Consider the following 20,009-nt stretch of genomic DNA (forward strand, 5'->3'; position numbering starts at 1 on the left):
CCCCATGTCCCCCTTCTCCCAATCCCTATGTCCCCATCCCCATCCTGTCTCCCACAGCCCCCCCGCACCGTTCCAGCCTCTGTGTCCACCCTGCCCCAGCCCCTACGGTCACCTGCATGTCCCCACACGCCCCCCCCCCCCCATCCTGACCCCATCCCCGACCACGTGTGACCCAACGCTGCAGGTACCTGTGGGCACATGGCCCCTGTCCGGCACCTGCCCGCTCCTGCCTGTCCCCAGTCACCACCGGCTGCAGGGGCAGCTCTCTGCACGGCCAGCCCCTGTCCCCCTGCCCCTGCTCAAGGGTGCCACCACCACCAGCCTGCTCTGCGGGGCAGGGCTGGGGACGAGCCACCCCACGCGGTGCTGGGGACCGTGGGAAGGCCACTCCGGCTGCCTGCGCCGCTGGGTCTCCGGGGCACATAGGTATCCAGGGGAGTGCTGCCCGCCCTGCTGCAGCTTCTGCAGCCCTGCTGTGTCCTGCAGAGCAGGTGACCATGGCAGGGACCATGGCAGCGACGATGGCGTGGACCATGCAGAACACGGCTGCGGGGATGGACCGTGGCTGCGGGGACAGGCTGTCACGGGGCTTTCTGCAGCCCAGGGGGGCCGGGTGGCCCTGGCAGGGCTGGGGGAGGCTGGGTGCTGCCCAGGGTGGGAGGGCACCCCGGGAGTGTGACAGCCTGCTGCAGCGTCACGCCTGGGAGGGGACGTTTCCCTGAGCATCTCCCTGTCCATGGCCTCCACGGGCCACCCAGCAGCAGGACCCCCGTGCCATGGTCCTGCCAGGGTGACCCTGCAGCACAGCCAGGGAGGGCAGGGTGGTCTGCACGGCGCCCCCACTGCAGCATCACCCCCCCCCCCCCAGGAAGGGACCGGGGCGGTGGGGAGGCCAAAGCCATCCCTGTTCCTCGGGGCCGAGCAGGGACCAGGTCCTGGTCCCCTCCCAAGGAACAACAGAGGTGACGTGCAGGGTGGCCCTGGGGACAGAGCTGGGAGGGGGACATCGTTGCCAGGACATCACCTAGGTCACCTCAACAGCATCTCCCCAAGTCATTTTTTTGGGGGTGCTGAGCACACCCATCAGGGCAGAGCCCCAGGACCCCCACGGTGACGCAGGTCCCCTGCCACCCACCCCAGAGCCGGCAGGGCTGGGCTGAAGGCTTTATTGAAAAATCGAAAACACACGACGTCGTAATTATTATTATACAATGAAGAAAAAAAAAAAAAATCAACCCAACCTGCAGTGGAGGGGCACCCCCGCCGTCCCCGTCACCAGCCGCCAGTGCCGGGGACCGGGCGGGGACACGCTCCCCCCGCCAGCGCCCGGCCGAGATACAAAGAGAAGGAGAAGTGGTTTTGGCCGAGAGTGGTGCCGCTGTCCCCGAGCCCCTGCCGCCACCGCGACCCCCTTGCCGCCCCCCGGCCCCGACCCGGCCTGGAGGCCTGAGGTAGTTGGGGGTACCCCGCGCAGGCGAGACCCCCCGCCAAAAGAGTGGGGAGGGTTTTGGGGCTCCCCCTGTCCTGCAGGAACGGCATGGTTGGTATTGCATCCGGAGGGGAGCCGGCGCGGGTCGGGGTACGGCCGTGGTGGGGCGTGGGGAGGTAGTGGGAGCTCCGGGGGGGAGCCCCGAGGTCCCCGAGGGGTCCCCAGCAGGCTGGGGGCACGGAGCGGGTGTGTTGGCAGCAGGGACGCGGGGACACCGGGTCCCTGCACGGTGGACGGTTGCGCTCTCCTGCGCGTAGGGGGTGGCAGCCCTGAGGCCATGGTGATGGCCTGGCCAGGCAGGGGGATGCAGGTGGGTCCCACTGCTCTGAGTGCCAGCCAAGGGCTGATGGACGTCACTGGGAAAGCACGCGGTGACAGCCCAGCTACTCTGGGCGATGCCACCACTTCCTAAAGGGAGAAAGGCCAAATCCTGCACCCCCAGCACCCTGGGGGGGGGGGGCGGTCTGGCTGTCTCCCCCCTCAGGAAGCGGCAGCTGCCTGAAGGCAGGGTGCAGGCAGCGATGCTGCCAGACCGGGAAGGACACCCTGGCCCTGCAAGGGGCACCGGCAGGACCATGGGGGCGGCTGTGGGGGACCGGGGGACATCGCTGCGCAGTCTGACGCCACCATCCCCGCCGCAGCGAGATGAGCTGGGGGTCCCGGAGCTGGCAGACACCCCCCTGCCCTCCGAGCCCCCTGCTGCAAGGCACAAAGGTTCCCCAGCTGGTGCCAGCCCCACGGTTGCCCCTGCCCACAGCAATGCCGGCACCGATCCCCCGTGCACTGAAGAGGGTGGCGAGGAGACAGGGGTGGCACCAGCCCAGAGCGAGCGGGCACGGGGAGCTGCTCGCTCTGGCTTCGGGGTGCTCTGGTTTTGGGGCACCCCGGCTGCCCCCCAATCCCTGTGCTGCTGCCCTAGAGCCACACCCCATCCCCAGGAGCTGGTGGCTTGTGCGGTAGCACCACGGTTGCCCAAACCCACGCCCAGCACCTTGCGGAGGGTTTATTGCTGGCATGAACACAGTGATCTGTCGGGGCAGGGCAGACCAGCTCTGGGGGGGGGGGGGGGGGTGGGCATTTTGGGGACCTGGGATGGGGGGGCAGGAGCTCACGGCAGCATCCCTCCCGCTGCCCACCCCATTCCCTCCTCACCGCCAGCTGCTCCCGGTGTTGCTGCCGGCACCCCGGTCTCACCAGCCAGGTTGTCCCACGGGAACGCTCCCCCCGGCCCTGCAGCAGCCAAAGGCACTCAGTGCCCCCGCTGGAAGGGGGAGCACACCTAGCACCAAGCCCAGCAGCACCCGAAAAGCTGGCTCCTGACCCGGCAGCACCCCCGGGGCCCGTGGCACCGCGGCAGGCTCCTTTGCAGGGGGGTGATGTTTGCGCCGAGCCAGGGACCGGGTTAAGGCTGGAGAAGCAGCGAGAGGCAAAAGAAACCCGACCGCTCTCGCTCAGCCAGAGCCGGCTCAAAGAGTTCTGAAAATCTGTGCAAAAACAAAACTAAAGGGTTAAAGACCCCCCCCAGAGACCCCCCCCCAACCCCAAGCAGCTCTAATAAATACACGTGCGGTTTGCAGCTGGCGTCAGGCCGGCGAGCCCTCGCTCCCGGCCCCAGGGTCTTGCCAGGCGGCTCTCGGTGCTCCGGGCGCTGGAGGCGGCTCTTGGCGGGGGGGACGCGGAGGATGTGTGCTTCGGGGTGGCTTTTGCACCGGTTTATTGTGGATCTTCCCAAAAGGCTGCACTGAGCTGGGTCCCAGCCCGCCGTGGGGGTGTCCCCTGCAGGCTGCTCCCGCCGCGGGTGTTAATCCGCAGCTGGAGAGGGGAGAGAGGGTAAGGGGGTGTGGAGCAACGCGGTGTCCCCAGCATCCCTCTGCCCCATCCCTTTGGGACCCCAGGGTTTCACAGGGCAGCAGAGCCCCAGCAGCACCCAAGCACCCTGCCCAGGGGCGATGCGGGTCCCACAGGCGCAGGTCAGGGTCCCCGTGGCTTTGCCCATGTGTGCCAACTATCCCCGGGCTCTGCTTGTGCCAGCCAAGAGTGAAACCCACGCCCGCCCGCTGCCTGGACTGCAGGTAGGGCTTCCCCATCCTACCCTGCTCCTTCCCAGAGCAGCTTCCCGGCCGGAGCAGGACTGGGATCCACTCACCGTCCTCCTCCCAGCCCTCCGCCACTCCTGCCAGCTCGTAGTGCTTCTTGCGCAGCTCTCCCAGCTTCTGCCGCTCCTTCTGCAGCTGGTTTTCCAGCTCCAGCACTCGCACCTGAAGGACATCAAGCATGCCATGGCCACCCCGCGCCCTGGCACAGCACCCAGGTGCTCCAGCTGGCACGGAGCCGTGCGGGGCAGGGCACCCCCCTTTCACACCCGTTATCTCCCCAGTATCAAGCCCAAAGACCACCGAGGTACACCCCATGAGTGCTCCAATGGCAAATGGTCCTGGGGAGGGGACCGAGCTCAGGTGGGCGCTGCCTGTGCAGGCAGGTGAAGGCAGAGCGACCCGCGTGGGCCACACCGGGAAGGGGAATTCCCTGGGGACGCCCCGTGCCAGGTGGAGGTGGGCGCTGTGGGGCAGGCCGGCGGGCACGCAGGAGCAAGGAAAGGCCTTGGGCTGTTGTGCCATGATGGGGACAGCGTCGGGGAAGGTTTGAGGACCAACTGCATGCGGCTCCTGGGAAAACCCAGCCGTTGCTTTCACACCTTGGGCTTTCCCTGCGAGCTGGAGGTGCCCGGGGCCAGGCAGCCGGGCAGGGTGCCCGCACCCACCGCATTTGGTGCCACCCACCCACCTCTCCTCCAGTCTGGGCAGCCTCTCGTTAGCCCAAACGAGGCACCAGTGGGTGTGTTTGCCAAAGCGTGGGGGAATCTCCTACCTGTGAGTCCATCTCCTGACGCTTGATCTGGGTGAGCGTCATGCTGGAGAAGTCCATGCTGTCTGTGGAGAAAGACACCACCAGCCCCCCTCGAGCTCCGCTCCCCAGCTTGGACCCCCCTGGCAACTCCCACGCCACTGGCAGGGTCTGCCACCACGGGATATGCAGGGAGCGAGGGGCAGCCGCAGGCAGAGACTACCAGGGCACAGACAACCAAAGATGGCGAGTGCGAAAAGCAGAGGTTTCGGGGCAGGTCTATGCTCCTGCAGCCCCAGCTTACCTTTCTCCTCCACCTGTGACTTCCCGGCCTTGGTGGAGGCCACCACGCCGGCCGTGGCCTGGTTGACGCCCCGGGAGGCTTGTTGGAGCTTGCAAAGGTTGGCGCTGTCTTTGTCTGCCTTCACCTACCGGGGCAGTGGGGAGGGGTGCGCTTACTCCCCGCCGGGCGAGCAGAAGACCAGCCCCACAATTTGGGGAGACCACGCAGCGCCCGAGGGTCACCCCAAACCACGGCCAGGGGAGCAGCCTCGCCGCTGCCTGCTCGGGGATGGAGCATCTCCCAGAGCTGAGTGCAGGCAGTGGCGGGGGGAGCTGCCGGGCGATGCAGGCAGCGGCGGGGGAGCCTCCCGGGGCGCCGGGCTCCTACCTTGGAGGCTGCCACCAGCTGAGCGGTGCTGGCTGCGATCTCCCGGGAACAGACCATCAGCTCCTCGAATGTCCCCTTGCCTTGCACCACCAGGTCGGCAGCGTCGCTGCGGGAGGGCAGAGAGGGGCTGGAGCATCCTCCCGCCACCCCCGTCCCCTCCCTGTGGGGACAGCAGGACCCTGCCATTCTCTCCCCCCTCCGGTGACGGAGGGACTTACACCATGACGGTGGCACCCCAGCCCACGGCCTTGGAGGCGGAGATGAGACCCTCGGTCCAGCGGGAATTCTTGGCGTAAAACTCCTTGGGGGACGCCACGCCCTGCCATCGGGAAAGGCACGGTCACGCGTTGGGGACAGGGGGGTGGCAGGGCCTGGGACCCCCAAACCCCCGCTCTCAGGGGAACGGAGTAAGTCAGGGTTTCATTTAGGATGTGCGTAGGAGCTGGGGAGACACCGAACCTGGGGGGTCACGGGGTCCCCTACATGGGGAGATCAGGGACCTCCGTGACACCCCGGGGACCGCAGCCAAGGTGAGACCCTGGGGCTGGGGCAGGAGCTCCTGGCAGCCGGTGTTGATGCCCCAATGGGCCAAGGCTCGGAGCAGCATGGTGACCCCAGCTGGCCAAGCACCTGCTGCCCCGTGCCCTGCCCGCACCCCTGCCTGCATCCCTGCCCCGGGCTCACCCGTCCGCTCTCCACGATCTCCCTCTGGAGGTCCTTGGAGGCCAGGACCAGGACGTGGATGGCCTGCATGAGACCCGTGCAGGAGCCCAGGATCCTGCCAAACAAACCCCACTGAGCCCCACTTGTGGGGCAGGGAGACCCCAGAGCTGTGGGGTAGCCGCTCTGCCTGTGGCACCAGGCCCCATCCTGCCCGCCTGGCTCTCTCCAGCGCCCCGGCCACCGCTCACCTCTCGTTCACTTCCAGTTTGACCCCGGTGTCACCAGCCCGCGCCTTGCTCAGCATCTCCTGGTAGAGGGGGGAAAGGCCATGCTGAGCCCCGCGCGCCATCCTGGCCTCGTGCCGGTGGTCCCGGCAGCCACGGCACCCATGGGTGCCTCGCAGCATGCGGCAACCCTCACCTCAATGCGGGCAGCCGCTGTTTCGATGGCTGCCGCCGTTGCCGCCATCTCCTTGTCCACCAGGTCACCCAGCTCCTCCTGCTTGACGTCCAGTCCTCTGGGCCGCAGCTCCTGGTGACGGGACGGGACGAAAATGACCGTCCAGGGGTGGCATAGCCCCTCCGGCAGTGCCCGCCAGGGCCTGACCCCATCCCACCAGCCTTCCTGGGGCACCCACCTCCCCGATGGCGCTGATCCGGCCCAGGCAGGTCATCACCAGGCTGCAGTCGGCACCTTCCACCATCCCCGGGTCTTGCAGGGCGCTGAGGTAGCTCACGGCCTCGCTGCCGCACTGCTTGCACATCTCCAGCAGACCTGCATGGGCAGCACGAGAGGCTGAGGGTGCCGCACGCGGGGACAGAGACACCCGGCCCCTGCCTGCCCCGGAATTCTGCCCGGCCCGGCCCCTGCCTGCCCCAGCATCCTGCCCGTGCCGGCCCCTGCCCATCCTGGCCCGTCTGCCCCAGCACCCTGCCCGCCCTTGCCCCTGCCCGCCCCAGAATCCTGCCCACCTCAGCATCCTACTTGCCCCAGCATGCTGCCCACCCGGTTCCCCTGCCTGCTGTGGCCCCTGCCTGCCCCAGCACCCTGCCCACCCCAGCATTCTGCCTGCCCCAGAATCCTGCCCGCCCCAGCACCCTGCCCACCCCGTCAGGCAGCACTCACGGTCAGCGGGCTCCATGGGGGCCATGTGGGAGGTAGCGCTGCCCTGCAGGAGGGTGTCGCTGACGAGGTGGGCGAAGAGGGCCAGGCAAGGCAACAGGGAGCCCACGGCTGCAGCGGGAGAGCAGGCGCACGCCTCAGCCCCCGCAGGCGCTGCCCACCCGGCCCAAGAGTGCCGGAGCTGCCCCTTTCCCCCAGCCCAGCCCAGCCCCTGCTCGGGGCTGCCGACTCCCACCTGCGCGATTGGAAAGGTATTTGCTGTGTGCGTCCCGCAGCCGCTCCACGCACTCGGAGGCTGCCAGCGTCCTGGACAGGAGGCAATCTGCAGGCAGACAGCAGGCAGGACTCAAACGCGGGGCGTCCCCGTGTGCAGCACGGCTGCTCTCTGCTGCCAGCACAGCCCGTAGGACAGCGGGGAGGGGGGCTTTGTGCTGTGGCGGACTGGGATCACGCAGGGTTTGGCAAGCACCGGGGAACTCACCCGCCGAGCCAGTGCAGCCAATGTGAGCGGGATCCTCCAGGCGACCGAGGGCATCCTGCACCATCCGCTCCGCCTCCCGCGCGGTGCCCTGCAGCAGGGCAAACTGCTCCTCGGCCAGGCGCCGCTGCAGCGCCCGCTCCCCGCTCTCCTGCCAAGCCGGTGCGGGCGTCACAGCCCCAGCCGCGCCGGCTGGGAATCACCCCCACACCCCACCGGTGCCTCCAGCTCTGCCAAACCCCCGCAGCTTGGAGGGAGGGGGATGCTGGGATGCCCCGTGCCAGCGGTGCCCCCGGGGTACCTTGTCTCTCAGCTGGGTCTGCAACGTCTCCAGCTCCATCTTGCTGCTCTCCTGCTCGCGGCTAAGCGTGTCCCGCAGCTGCTGCAGCTCAGCCCGCAGGGCAGCCATCTCCTCCCCATGCTGCTCCGCTGCCCGGCTCAGGCTGTCCCTCTCCTGCTCCAGGCCGGCAATCCGGGTGCTCTGCTCCGCTCCCGCCTGGGTGGCCACGAAACAGCGGTTGGGGATGTGCTGAGGGCGAACCCTCCAGTTTGGGGATTTGTTCATGGTCCAGGCTCGGGCCACCCCGGCCGTCCCTGCTCGGTGCATCGCAGCCCGTGCAGGTCATCGCCCTGCATCACCCGCCGCCTGGCAGCACCCTTGCAGCACTGACGGTCTCGCCTGGGGCTGGCTGAGGCTCCCTGGGAAGCCCTTTCGCTTTTGCCAGTGAAAATTCACTTTTATTACGACTGTCAGCATCCTGATGGAGGAGCGGATGAAGGGCGGCTGGCTGCCAGCCCCGGAGCCGGCTCTGCCCCAGCCCTGTCCTGCTGCAGCGTGTCTGCCCACCCCGGGGACAGGCAGCTCCATTTTCCTGCCAGCTTCTGCCTTCTACAATAGCCTGGAAACCCCTGCTGTCCTCCACAACTTCGCAGGCATGAAATACCCTCTAGCATGGCAGCAAGCCCGTGCGATGGGGGTATTTCAAGGCTTGCGATGTGATGGCACGCTCCCTGCCTGGGTTTTGCAGCAGGCAGAGCTGCCCTGCCTGACCCTGCTCTTGCAGGAATTTTGTTCAACGATCCCTGCTGCTGGAGGCCATTGCTCCACATGCTCTCGCACCCAGGAGTGTTAAACCCCCTGGTATGATCGTTAAACCCATCTAGATGTGGGGAGGAAGAAGACGGGGAGTTATCAGGTCAATGGTGGGTAACACCTCGCCCAAGCACCGTGACAGCAGGCAGACCTCCCCTTCGCCCGGGCTGCCCGTCCTGGGGCAGTGGTGGGGTTGGTGGGGGCCACCCATGGGCTCTCACCTGCGTGCTGGACTCCAGGGTGCCCTGGAGAACCTGCAGCTCCTGTCTGCTGGCTGCCAGCTCCCGCTTCAGTGTGTCCAGCACCTCTGCCTGCTCCTGAGACTGGGGCAAGAAGAAAGGTTGCTGGCACCGGTGCCCCATGGGAGAGCCCCCCGGCCATCCCTGGTGTGTCCCCCCGTCCCTACTCACCTTCCTCTGAGCCTGCTCGCTCACCCGCTGGAAGGAGTCCTCCAGCTCCTTCTTCTCCCGCTCCACGTCCCCCTGGGCCTGCCTGGCTGCTGTCACCTGCTTGGTCACCTCCGCATTCTGGCGACGGCAGAGAGGGAGCTCAGCAACCCCCAGCGTCGGGGGGCACGGCTGGGAAAGGGGATGCCAGGCGGGGTTTCGGGGAACCCACCTTCCGCAGCAGGTCGGCGTGGTTCTGCACCAGCTCGCTGTACTTCTCCTTCAGCTTGCTGTAGCGCTGCTCGTTGGCCTGCGCCCGCCCTGCCACACACGCAGGGACGCCGAGGTGAGCACCCGGAACCCCCACCCCGGGGCTCACCCCCACCCCAAGCCGGGTGCTGGCTCTCCCCGCTCACTTTCAATCTCCGTCAGGCTCCTCTGCGCCTTCTCAGTGTCCTCCCGCTGCTTCTTCAGCTCCTCCAGCTCTGCGCGCAGGAACTCGCTCTCGTCCTGCGCCTGCTGCTTCAGGTGCCGCTGCTCGGCCAGCTCGGCCTCCAGCTCGCTGGCGCGACCGCGCAGCTGCACCGCGCCCCGTGCACTCTGTGGAGATGGCAGGTGGGCAGCTCCCGGCACCGTTTGGTGGCTGCCGGCACCGTCCGATGGCTGCCGGTACCGTCCAGTGGCCAGCCCGTGGGGAGCATCCCGCAGGGCCCCAAATGCAGCAGGGTGAAGCACTGAGGATGCTGGGCAGTGGGGGTGAGCCTGGCCCCCCCGACAGTGACACAGCTCCCCGCCCCGGCACACCATAACACATGTTATGGGCAGGGATGGCTGCACCAGGGATGCAGAAGCCATCGGGGACAGGGCAAGGACAGAAAGACAGGGTCACCGCCTTGCCCACCCGGGGACACAGCCACCACCCCACCAGCCCCATTCCCAGTGTGAGCCGCCGGGTCTCATCCTGCCCCTGGACTGCCACATGGGTGCTCACTGCGTGACACCACCAGATGGTTGTCACCCACCTCAGCCTTGAAGTTCTCCAGCTCCTCCTTCAGGGCTGCGATCTCCCCATAAAGCTGCTCAATTAACCGGTCCCTGGGAAGGAGAGACACCGGGTACATCCTCAGTGCCACCAGCCGCGCCGGTGCCGTGGGGACACATCCTGGGAGGGGAGGTGTCCCCTGTGCCACCGTGGCTGCTGTGCTGCAGCAGCCTGGCAGGCGGCTGCGGTGCCATGCCGGGGAGGGAGCTCCCATCCGATCATGGCCGCCTCCGCGGCATCACCGGGACTGCTCACTTGTCATCCTTGTTCATCCCGTTCTGGCTGTTGAAGTTGAAGGGGTCGCTGCTGAAAGAGCTGCCGAAGATGTCGTCAAACTTATTGTCAAACAGGCTCTGTGGGGAGAGCAGCACGGACCTGGACTGAACCCACCACCACCCGGGAGCCCTTGTCCCCTCCATGTCCCCGGCGGTACCGCCAAGCCAGCCCACGTGCCGGCAGGGCTGCTGCCTGCTTGTGCTGCCTGGACACCGAGGCTGGATCCCTCCCGCTGATCCCAGGGCACTGAACGTGTTGAACGTGTTGAATGTGTTGAACATGTTGAACATGGAGCATCTCTGGTTCGTCCTCACCTAACTCCCAGGGGGGAGGGGGAAGATCCCCAAAGCCATGTCACCGCACGCCCCTTCCCCTCCCGAAATGCTCAGCGCCTGGGGACAACCCTTGGCGGTGAGGGGGGTTGAAGACCTAATGCAAGCACGCAGAGCTGAGGGGCGATGCTGGGAAGCCAAACATCTCTAGCCGGCCATCACTGGAGGGCACCAAACCACCGAGAGAAGCACCATGAGATGAATTCAGCCTGGCTCAGACCTAGCAGCACCCACATGTGACACCCAGCACCCACACGGCCTCCCCAGTGCCTGAGGCCATCCCCACTGTCTCAGTCCCCACCATGGCATGGTTTTGGAGAAAAAACCCTGGTCTTAGAGCCAAAGGGCGCCCACCGTCCTCTCCGCAGCCCGAGGGGCACGGGCAGCGCTGCTGCGGCTCACCTGCGAGGCCGTGTCCATCTCCACCAGGTCTGTGATGGGCTCACTGTCGGGTGAGGATGCCTCGGCAGGGATCACCACCACGGGGCTGATGTGCTCCGACAGCGCTGAGGCACGCAGGAAATTGGGAGGGTTCTGGGGAGGGAGGGGAGCGTGGCTGGGTGGGGGAGGACTGGCACGGCCGCAGGGCTTCAGGCATGGTTGGTTGGAATCCCGCCCCAGCGCTGAGCTGACCATGCCCGGACCCGTGGGAATGGAGCCAGGACCCACGAGGATGGATCCCGGCAAGGGCGGGGGGTCGGTGCGAGAGGGGATCCCAGCCCCCCGGCCAGAGAGGCAGCTCCATCCCGCAGGATCCCACCCAGGGAGGGATGCAAAGATGAGCCTCAGGCCCCCCAAGCCTCACATTGCCACCGGCCCCAGGAAGCCAGGCAAGGCAGCAGGCGACCCTTTTTGGGCACTTTCACAGCGCCACCGGCCCCTTTGCTGCTCCTGGCCATGGGGACAGTGAGCATGGGGACCGGGGACCACGGGGTCTCACCTCCGGCAGCTGCGGGATCTGAATCAGCCGCTTGAAGTACTGCAGGTTGCTGGAGCGGTAGAAGAGGTCCTTCAGCCTGCGAGGGGCAGGGAAAGGTTAGGGACGGCTCTTGCCCAACCCAGATACCCCACCCCAAATGTGGGTAGCTCCAACCCCTCGCCCGGCTCCAGGAGGGTGTCACCGGGCTGCTGCGCTGCGCCGGAGGGGACAGTGGTGTGGGCTGCCACCAAACCCACGGCAGGTCCTGCGAAGACCCCATCGCCAGCCTCCCACCCCTGGCAAAAACTGACTGCTGGAGGCTCTGTCCCATAAACCCAGGACTTGATGAGCAGAGAGAAGGACCTGAAACTTGAGCAACCTGATCTAGTGGCAGATGTCCCTGCCCATGGCAGTGGGGTTGGACTGGATGATCTTCAAAGGCCCCTTCCAACCCAAACCACTCTGTGAGTCTATGAAACCATGAACTGCAGTACTGGGTCGCACCGAGATACAGCCACCTCTCTTGAGGGCTTGAAGGGACAGCTGAGAAGCATCCCCATTGCTCCCACTACAGCCCCGGCCATCAGCGGGTTGGGGGCTTCCTGCCTGGAGGCCACGTCTGCACCATCACCTTCAGCTCCCTGCAGGAGCATCTCCCGCAGGAGCAGGGCTACCTCTCTTCAGGATTTCCAATTTGGGGGAGGAGCAGCAGTGCCCGGCTGCGCCACTCATGGCTCCCCTTCCTTCCAGCCACCCCGGCATCTCAGTCGGTATCTCGGCACTGTTGATACCCACCCCAAGGTCTCTGCCCTGGGTGGTCAGAGCCCACGGACAGCCCTGCTATCTGCTGACACCTGTGCCTGGTGTTTTTCCCATGGGCACTGGTTTGCAGTTTGTGACCTTGAATTGAGCTGTCCCTCGGTGCCGTGACATCCTCCCCCTGCTCTCAGCGGCCAGTTTTCATTTCGACTACCCTAAATGATCACATACTAGAGGCCGCGGCACTTCACTGCTCGCTCTTTTTCGATCTCATTTAAAATACGTTGAGAGGACCGGTTCCAGCACCGTTGCTGGGGATCACCCTGAGACCCTTGCTGGCACAAAACCCGACCATTTGTGCAGTTACTAATCCAGGGGAGACCTGCCCTCACATCTCATAGAACCATGGACTCACAGGATGGTTTGGGTTGGAAGGGACCTTCAAAGGTCATCCAGTCCAACCCCCCTGCCGGGGGCAGGGACATCTGCCACTAGATCAGGTTGCTCAAAGCCCCGTCCAACCTGACCTTGAACACTTCCAGGGATGGGGCATCCACAGCTGCTCTGGGCAACCTGTGCCAGCGTCTCACCACCCTCATGGTACAACATTTCTTCCTTATGTCCAACCTAACCCTACCCTCGTTCAGTTTAAAACCATTGTCTTGTGCTGGGGACCCCAGAGCTGGACGCAGTGCTCCAGGGGGGTCTCAGGAGAGCAGAGCAGAGGGGGAGCATCCCCTCCCTCGACCTGCTGGCCACGCAGCTGGTGATGCAGCCCAGGAGACGCTTGGCTTTCTGGGCTGCAAGCGCATGTTGCTGGCTCATGTTCCATTTGTCAACCAACAGTATCCCCCAGTACTTCTCCACAGGTTGCTATCCATCCATCCATCCGTCCGTCCGTCCGTCCGTCCATCCATCCATCCATCCATCCCCCGGTCTGTGCTGGTACTGGGGTTTGCCCTGACCCAGGTGCAGGACCTTGCACTTGGCCTGGTTGAACTTCATGAGGTTCTCATGGACCCACTCCTCCAGCCTGTCCAGGTTCCTCTGGATGCCACCTCTTCCCTCCAGTGTATCGACTGCACCACTCAGCTTGGTGTCATCTGCATTTCTCAGGGTAGTTCCGTTTTTTCCCAGAACTTTTGGAAATAAGTATGTTCGCTCCCACTGTACATCACCCTGCAGCAGCTCATGGCCTCTCATGAACCCAACGCCCACCTCCCGCACACAGCAGCGCCCACCCCATCCCACGCTGTCTTTTTCATGAAGACCCTCTCCCACTCCTCGTTTCCCTGCTGTGCCAAGCGCCGGGTCAGCCCCTCCGCAGCCTCCCTCCCCTCTCCCTGGAGCCCTTTTTATCAACCTGCACCGTAACGCTTCTCAGCCCCTGGGCGCTGGCAATACTCCAGCAGCATCACAGCCACCCTCAGGTCCAAGGTCTTGGGTAACTGGGTGACCATGACATGGCGCTCTCCTCCTACACCTTTTATCTGCTGCTTTTAAAATCTCTCTTATTGATATCTTAATTTGGGACACACACAGGTGCCACGAGCTTTACCCTCTCCTTTTCTATCTGCATCCTCACAGGGATGGCTTTTCCCACCCAAAAGCCGCCTCTGCTCCACTGCACCACCCAGCAGCATCCCTGGCACCCAGGCTCTCTGCAAGGCTCTTCATGGACCCCTCCTCAGCTTTGCAACACCCAAAGGTTTCATCCTTTGGCTGCCCCTTTTAACAAGCTCCCTCGGGTTTGTGCAACTGGCATTTTTTTCGAAATTGAACACAACTGGAGGGAAATCTCTTCTCCCTCTCCCACGTCCCCAGCACCATGACCGCGAGTCCCCCCCAGGCCTTGTGCAGACCCTCCCTCCCGCAGCAGCATCTTGAACTGCCTCCATGTGCTGCTTGCATTCTCCTACCCCATTGCTCCTACCAATGCATCCCTCTCCTGATGGAGCCGACGGACCCATTGCAAGCAGAAAACGCTGCTAAGGGTGCTGAGCCCCCTGCTCACCCAACACCCAGCCTGGGGCATCGCTGGGGTGTCCCCACCAGCAAACCCCCGCGCTCGGCTTCTCAGCCTGTGCCCAGACTTTCATCTCAGCACGTCAACTGCAAATCGTATTTAAAACTGCAATTAAAGGGTTTGAGGGTTTTAAATCGTCAGACGTGCCATCAGCGGCTGAATGCCTTGTTAGAATTAATAACGCCATTATCTGGTAATTCAATAGCTGTGGATTAGCCAAGCGGAGCGGCTGTCCTGGAGGAAGCTCCAGGGAAAGCCAAGAGGTAGAAGCAGGCTGGATTTCAGAGCCCCAAGCAAGACCGACTCCTGCACTTCCTCCATCTCCATCGCTTGGCTGCTGAGCCCCCGCACAGGGGCTCCGGCGTCCCTCCGCGCTCCCTCCGCCCTGGGAGCACCCCCAGAGCATTGCCGGCAGCGGGGAGAGCCAGCGCCCCGGGGCTGGGCACTTACTTTCTGAACTGCTCCAGGAAGCGATCCCGGTGGCCCTGCAGCGTATCCGCTGGCAGACCTGGAAGAAGCAGCAAGTAGAAATGTCACTGGGTGTCTCCACGCCGGGAAGGAGCACAGATGAGGGGACAACCCATCAGCACAGCCATGTGGGGATGGCTCTTTCCCAAAGATGGCCACCCTCCTCCTGGGGTCTAGAATGCTCCGGGCTCAGCATCCCGCTGCAGGAGGGGTTCACATCCTCCCCAAGACACCCCCGGGGCAGGGAAAGGCAGCGAGCTGGCACCACAATTCGATGTCCTGGGGGATGTGCGTTTTGCAGCTGGTGCCTGTCCATAAGCCAGGGGGGCTCCTGGCAGGCACCATCCCCACGGCCGAGGGGTGTTTGGCAGGGCAGGCTCCTGGGACAGCTCGGTCCCCCAGCACTTGCACCTCCTTGTCCCTTGCCCTGGTGACTCCCTCCACACCCCCAAAAAGGCTGGGAAGGAGATGGGGGGTGAACGGCCCAGCCTGAGCAGGGTGGTGACGCCCGGTGTCCCTCTCCGTGTGTCCCCCCCTGCCCAAGGCGGTGGCGCTGGGGACACTCACAGGAGTGGAGCTTGAAGAGCAGCTTGACGGTGTAGTCGTAGAGGTGGCTGCAGTCCAGGATCACCTGGATGAGCGGGGCCAGGCGGCACTGCCCCGCGGCCGTCACCGACACCGAGCGTGACATGTCCAGGGAGCTGAACACTGCGGGGAAGGAGCACGGGATCAGGCTCTGGCAGCACTAGCAGCACCGGCGGGTGCCACGCTGTGTCAGCCGCGTCCAGAAATGTCACCCAGAGCAAGAGACCTTCACCCAAAGCAAGATAACTGCTGGCCCCTGGGGACCCAGCCCGCCACCCTGCAGCTGTTTGCAAGCTCAGCAGGAGGGGAAATTCCTACCCGGGACTCCCACGCAGGCCTGGGAACACTTCAGCTTGGCACCGTGGGCTGGAGGTGCCTGGTCCTGAGCCCCAGCCGGGACCCCAGGCAGAGTTCCCGGCCCCCCAAGGACTCTGCCCGTCACTGCCATCCCACTGGCATTCGCGTGTGCTGTGCATGCCGGCAGGGAGACGCTCCAAAACCAGCCGGGAGCAGCTGGCAGCGCCTCACGTCCGTGATCCTCTGTCCAAGTCACATTGAATTGCATCTCGTGCCGGGGTTGCAGGATGTACCCCGTGACACCAGGGCACAAAGGTATTTCTGTCAGGGCTGGGGCCAGGCTGGGGCGTGGGATGCCAGGCTGCTGGAGATGTGTCCATGGTCCATTTTCATGGTCCAGCATTGCAGGTCTCCCTCAAGTCGTGGGACGCCTGCCCTCAAAGCGTGCTGGCGCAGCAGGCAGGCTAGCAGGGCAGTTGGAGAAGATGGCAGCTTCATCTCCCCCCATCCAGCAACTTCCCTCCAACAGGGCAGGGTGGCGAGAGCTCCCAGGAGCGCTCCAGGGATGGGGCTGCGCCACATGGGTGAGCCCCCCCGGCACCGTCACCATCCCGCTGTGCCAGCGTGCGGCCACGAGACGAGGGCGCCTGCTCCAGTTCCGTCGAAACACAGCCCTGTTCCGCCTGCACCCACAACCTAGTGCGTGCAGCAGATGAAGGCTTGTCCCAAAATTGCTTTAATTTACCCCAAACCTGATCCTGCTCGAGCCTGCAGAGGTGCATGACTATCCTGAAGGTTGAGACTGGCTTGTTTTTACCCCTCCGCTGGCTTGCACAGGAGGGCAGGAGGAAGGCGGGGTGCCCCCACGCCTCCCCAAGCTCCAGCACCGCCACAAACACCCACGGCAGCTTGCATTTGCCGCTAATAAAAACCAAAACCTGTCGCAAGCCCACGAGTAAGACAAGAAGAAATTCAGCCCGGGGAGGCTGCTGGAGTGGGAGAGCCCAAAGTCTGGGTGGTGGAAGGGATGCACATGGTGGGGAGCAGGGTGGGCTGCCGTGAGGCATGCAGGGACTTCAGCTAATAATAATTTGGGTGAAGTGCCCAGAAAAGAGATGAGGTGCAATGCCCTCAGACAGCATCCTTCCCGGAGCCTCCCCCCCAACGCAGCTCAGCCCCCGCGGACCCCCCACCCCAACCTCTGGCAGGGCAGCGCAGGGGCTTACCTGTCTGGAAGAGGTTCAGCTCACACTCCAGGTAGTCAAACATCTCCACTGTCAGCTGAAAACTAGGAAAAAGGGATGAGGATGGTTGGAGACCGTCCCCGTGGCCACACATGGGCCTCAACCTGTGCCAGGTGCCACCCCAGAGGGACGAGCGGGTGCTCCAGCGTGGATGCACCAGCCTTGCCCAGGGGCTCTGCCCGCTCCCAGCACCCGTGGCAGGGGTGGGGGGAAGGTGCAAGGTCCCGTCCCCGGCTCGGTCGTGCTGCCGGTGAGGTTGGGCAGTGCCGTGCCACCCCGCCTGCATCCGCCCCCCTCCCTCGCCTCCCGCCCCTGCCCCGTACTCACAAATTATTGACATCGTTCTCCCCTGCCTCGTCAAGCTGCCGGTCGGACATCTGGAGATTGCCGGGGAAGCGGGGATTCTGCGTGGGGAAACAGGAGTCAGGAAAGGGTTTCGGAGGATCTCCTTTAAGAAACCTTAAACCTGTGACTCTGTTGAAGCCCTGCTGAGAAGAACTAAGTCGTGCATGCTCAGCGGTGCTCAGATTAAGTTAATCATTATTTCCCCATCATTCTTGAATTTCCAGGCTGACTTGTTGCTCCCACTCCACTTTTCCTGCCCATATAAAAACCTTGTTTTAGAAAGCACTAGAGTGCCTTACGTCCAAACTTCGGTCCCAAACAAAGGGAGGTTTCTATACACATCTATTTAATTTCTCCTTTGCTGACTGTGGCGAATAACCCTCCATGCTTGCACGCCGGTCAGAGCAGGTGCTGCTGCTCATCCTTCTCCATGCACCAACAGGGACACCCCACCAGCCCAAGTACTTGGCATCCCTCCTCGCATTCGTGGTGACGCAAAGAAGTCAGGCTCCACTGCAGGGTTCTCCAGGGGATTTACACCTTGGTGCTGGCCTCTGCCCTGCCTGCGCTGCCTCCTGCCTGTCCCTGCTGCCTGGGCTTGCTTTAGCCCTTGCAGATCTTGCCAGGGCAGCGCTGGGGATGGGCAGGAGCTGCTCCTACGGTGCGGCACGGCACAGCATGGCATGGCCCCCACAAGCCCTCCCCACTCCAGAACCCCATGGCCTCTTCCACCTCTGCCCATCTAGGATACCTGGGAGAGGATGTGCACTCCAAAGCCGGGAGTCTCTTACTGTTTCTTGTAGCCCCGCAACTCCCAGCCCAGGTGCCTCCAAGGAGCCCTGATCCACCACAAAACCATCCATCCCCAAGGCATTGGTCCTTGGACCACTTTTTATCCAGGCGAAGGATGGACCCTGGCAGCCTGGGACATGTTTCATGGAGGCAGCAGGACGGCCATGACAGAGGAGAGGACCCTCGGGCGTGACAGCACCGGGACGGCTCTGCCAGCCCCTGGCCTGCCCCGCAGCATTGCCACCGCTTTCGCCCCAGCGCCCCATCACCCACCCCTTGCTGTGGCCGTGGGGACGGGGACGGGGCGATGCTCACCTTGGTGTGAAACTCCATCTTGGTTCTCAGCAGTTTGAGGTAGATGCTGCAGAGCTGTCCGTAGCCCTCACTCAGGTGGCCCTGGGGGCACCAAAAAGCTGTTGAGACCTGGGGCAGGCTGTGAAAAAGCCTTCTTGCCTTGCAGCATGAGCGACGCCTCCCTTGTCTCCCCCCAAAACACAGCCAAAACCCTCCTCGCTGACACACGGGCTGCAGGCTGGCTTGCAGCAAATGTGCCGAAAGGATTTGGTCAAGACCTTTTCATCACCTTCTCCGTAGATTTCAATGCTACATTTGACCGCCAGAGCTGAGTTTTACTGGGTTTTGCCATAAAATAGGAAGAAGGCATTTGATTTTGGTGGAAGGGAATATCGAACACAACCAGCAAACCCAGCCCGGGGAGGTCACGGCAGCCATGGGTCAGCCACGGCTGAGCTCAGACCTTGGAGCCTGGCTCCTCCTGGGCGAGACCACCGTCCAAGCCATCGCCACCCCCCAGCCCGGCTGGGGCGCTGGGTGCTGCCAAGGGACCCCCAGGGTGTCCCCACCACAGCGGGTGGCGCAGTCGGCCGCTTACCCACATCCTGCTCATGTCGCTCAGCTCGTTCTTGTATCTCACGGAGTCTTTCAGGACCTGGAGGAATGACGATGAAAATAAGCAGGCAGCACGGGCAGGAGGCAGAGCACCAGGGCAAGGCGTGCCATACTTGGAGCCGGCAATTGGGGTAAAGAATGGGAGGTCTCGATGTGTGGTGTCACTACCGCCAGCCCCAGGGTGCCTCAGTTTCCCCATCCGCACATGGAGCAGGAGGATCCTTGCTGATGGCTCCTGCACCAATGCCCCACGCCGAGCAGTTTCCTCCAGCACGGACGCTGCGGTTGGCACCGGGGTTTGTAGCGCAGGGGGGTTGCGGGCAGACCAGCGCCGGGAAGGGTCCAGCAAAGTGAGCAGGGAGGGGTCCCTGCACCGGTCCCCACCCAGGACTGACCCCCAGGAGGGCACCAACCCACCAGCATCTCCCACCGCCCCGTGCAGCCCTGCGGGGGAAAGGATTTGGCCCCAGGGCAGCTGCTGAGCCAAGCTTGCAGCACTCACGTTTGAGTGGCCGTCCCGGAGGAGTTTGTGGAAGACGTGGCAGAACTTCCAGCAGAGCACGGCGTTGCCTGACAGCGGCAGCCGGTTCACCACCGACCAGAAGGTCTGCGCCCCCTTCTCGTGGTGCGTGCCCAGGATGCATGGTGGCGGCCGGTCAAGGAAACGCCCTTCTCCCCCTCGGCGATGATGGACAGCGGCCACCCCGAAGCCGGATGGTACCCACAGAGCTGAGGGGAGCCAGGCCACCACTGGGAGCTGATAAGCTGCCAAGCCCAGGCACACACTGTCCCCAAGGGTGGCACACGCCATCCCCTCTCCTCCAGCCCCACACGACTGCTCCGGGAGCACCGTGGCATGCTCGGGGCTCGGGCTGTGCCTCTGCTGAGCCTTCCCGGCTGCCCTCCCGGGATGCTGGGGATCTGCTTTTAGTGGCAGCATGCTCACAAGCACCCTTGGGGTTTAAGCATCCTCGCCCCAGGCAGACAACCTGCTGCGGGCATCTGCCCCTCCCACCCTCCCATGGGATGGCAGCGCTGGGAGCACAAGGCTGGGCACCCACCGACAAGCAAAGGCTGCAGCAGCAGGAGCAGGGACCCCATGCCATGCTGGAAAAACCCCAACCAGCATCAAGAGCCCCACAGCGTCCCATCCAGGCACCCTCAGCACCCCGGCAGCCAGCTTGCAGCGTTGGTCCGGCTGTGCCGGCACCTCTCCCCACGTGCCGCCTTGCTGCTGCCCCTTTTCCGGGTGGCCCCGGCCCCGCTCCCA

General features: G+C 64.2%; 1 protein-coding gene across 2 annotated transcripts in view; it reads right to left on the minus strand.

Annotated features, from left to right (window-relative positions):
* Positions 1-3,080: 3,080 nt before the first annotated feature.
* Positions 3,081-20,009, minus strand: part of HIP1 (huntingtin interacting protein 1) — a 50,152-nt gene continuing 33,223 nt past the window's right edge. For both annotated transcript variants that reach the window (XM_076354578.1, XM_076354579.1), the window contains exons 3-31: positions 19,242-19,384; positions 18,723-18,779; positions 18,146-18,226; positions 17,021-17,097; positions 16,676-16,737; positions 15,135-15,275; positions 14,550-14,607; positions 11,336-11,411; positions 10,798-10,929; positions 10,043-10,140; positions 9,768-9,840; positions 9,162-9,345; positions 8,978-9,066; positions 8,770-8,886; positions 8,581-8,682; positions 7,568-7,762; positions 7,270-7,417; positions 7,024-7,110; positions 6,792-6,899; positions 6,304-6,440; positions 6,087-6,197; positions 5,915-5,973; positions 5,688-5,781; positions 5,222-5,322; positions 5,004-5,109; positions 4,638-4,761; positions 4,358-4,419; positions 3,636-3,747; positions 3,081-3,301 (exon numbers count right to left, since the gene is read on the minus strand). In XM_076354578.1, coding sequence (XP_076210693.1) covers positions 3,291-3,301; positions 3,636-3,747; positions 4,358-4,419; positions 4,638-4,761; positions 5,004-5,109; positions 5,222-5,322; positions 5,688-5,781; positions 5,915-5,973; positions 6,087-6,197; positions 6,304-6,440; positions 6,792-6,899; positions 7,024-7,110; positions 7,270-7,417; positions 7,568-7,762; positions 8,581-8,682; positions 8,770-8,886; positions 8,978-9,066; positions 9,162-9,345; positions 9,768-9,840; positions 10,043-10,140; positions 10,798-10,929; positions 11,336-11,411; positions 14,550-14,607; positions 15,135-15,275; positions 16,676-16,737; positions 17,021-17,097; positions 18,146-18,226; positions 18,723-18,779; positions 19,242-19,384 — 2,945 coding nt within the window. In that variant the 3' untranslated portion in view covers positions 3,081-3,290. The remainder of the gene's footprint in view (positions 3,302-3,635; positions 3,748-4,357; positions 4,420-4,637; positions 4,762-5,003; positions 5,110-5,221; positions 5,323-5,687; positions 5,782-5,914; positions 5,974-6,086; positions 6,198-6,303; positions 6,441-6,791; positions 6,900-7,023; positions 7,111-7,269; positions 7,418-7,567; positions 7,763-8,580; positions 8,683-8,769; positions 8,887-8,977; positions 9,067-9,161; positions 9,346-9,767; positions 9,841-10,042; positions 10,141-10,797; positions 10,930-11,335; positions 11,412-14,549; positions 14,608-15,134; positions 15,276-16,675; positions 16,738-17,020; positions 17,098-18,145; positions 18,227-18,722; positions 18,780-19,241; positions 19,385-20,009) is intronic.

This window comes from Aptenodytes patagonicus, chromosome 17 (assembly GCF_965638725.1).
Source record: "Aptenodytes patagonicus chromosome 17, bAptPat1.pri.cur, whole genome shotgun sequence".
NCBI lineage: Eukaryota > Metazoa > Chordata > Aves > Sphenisciformes > Spheniscidae > Aptenodytes > Aptenodytes patagonicus.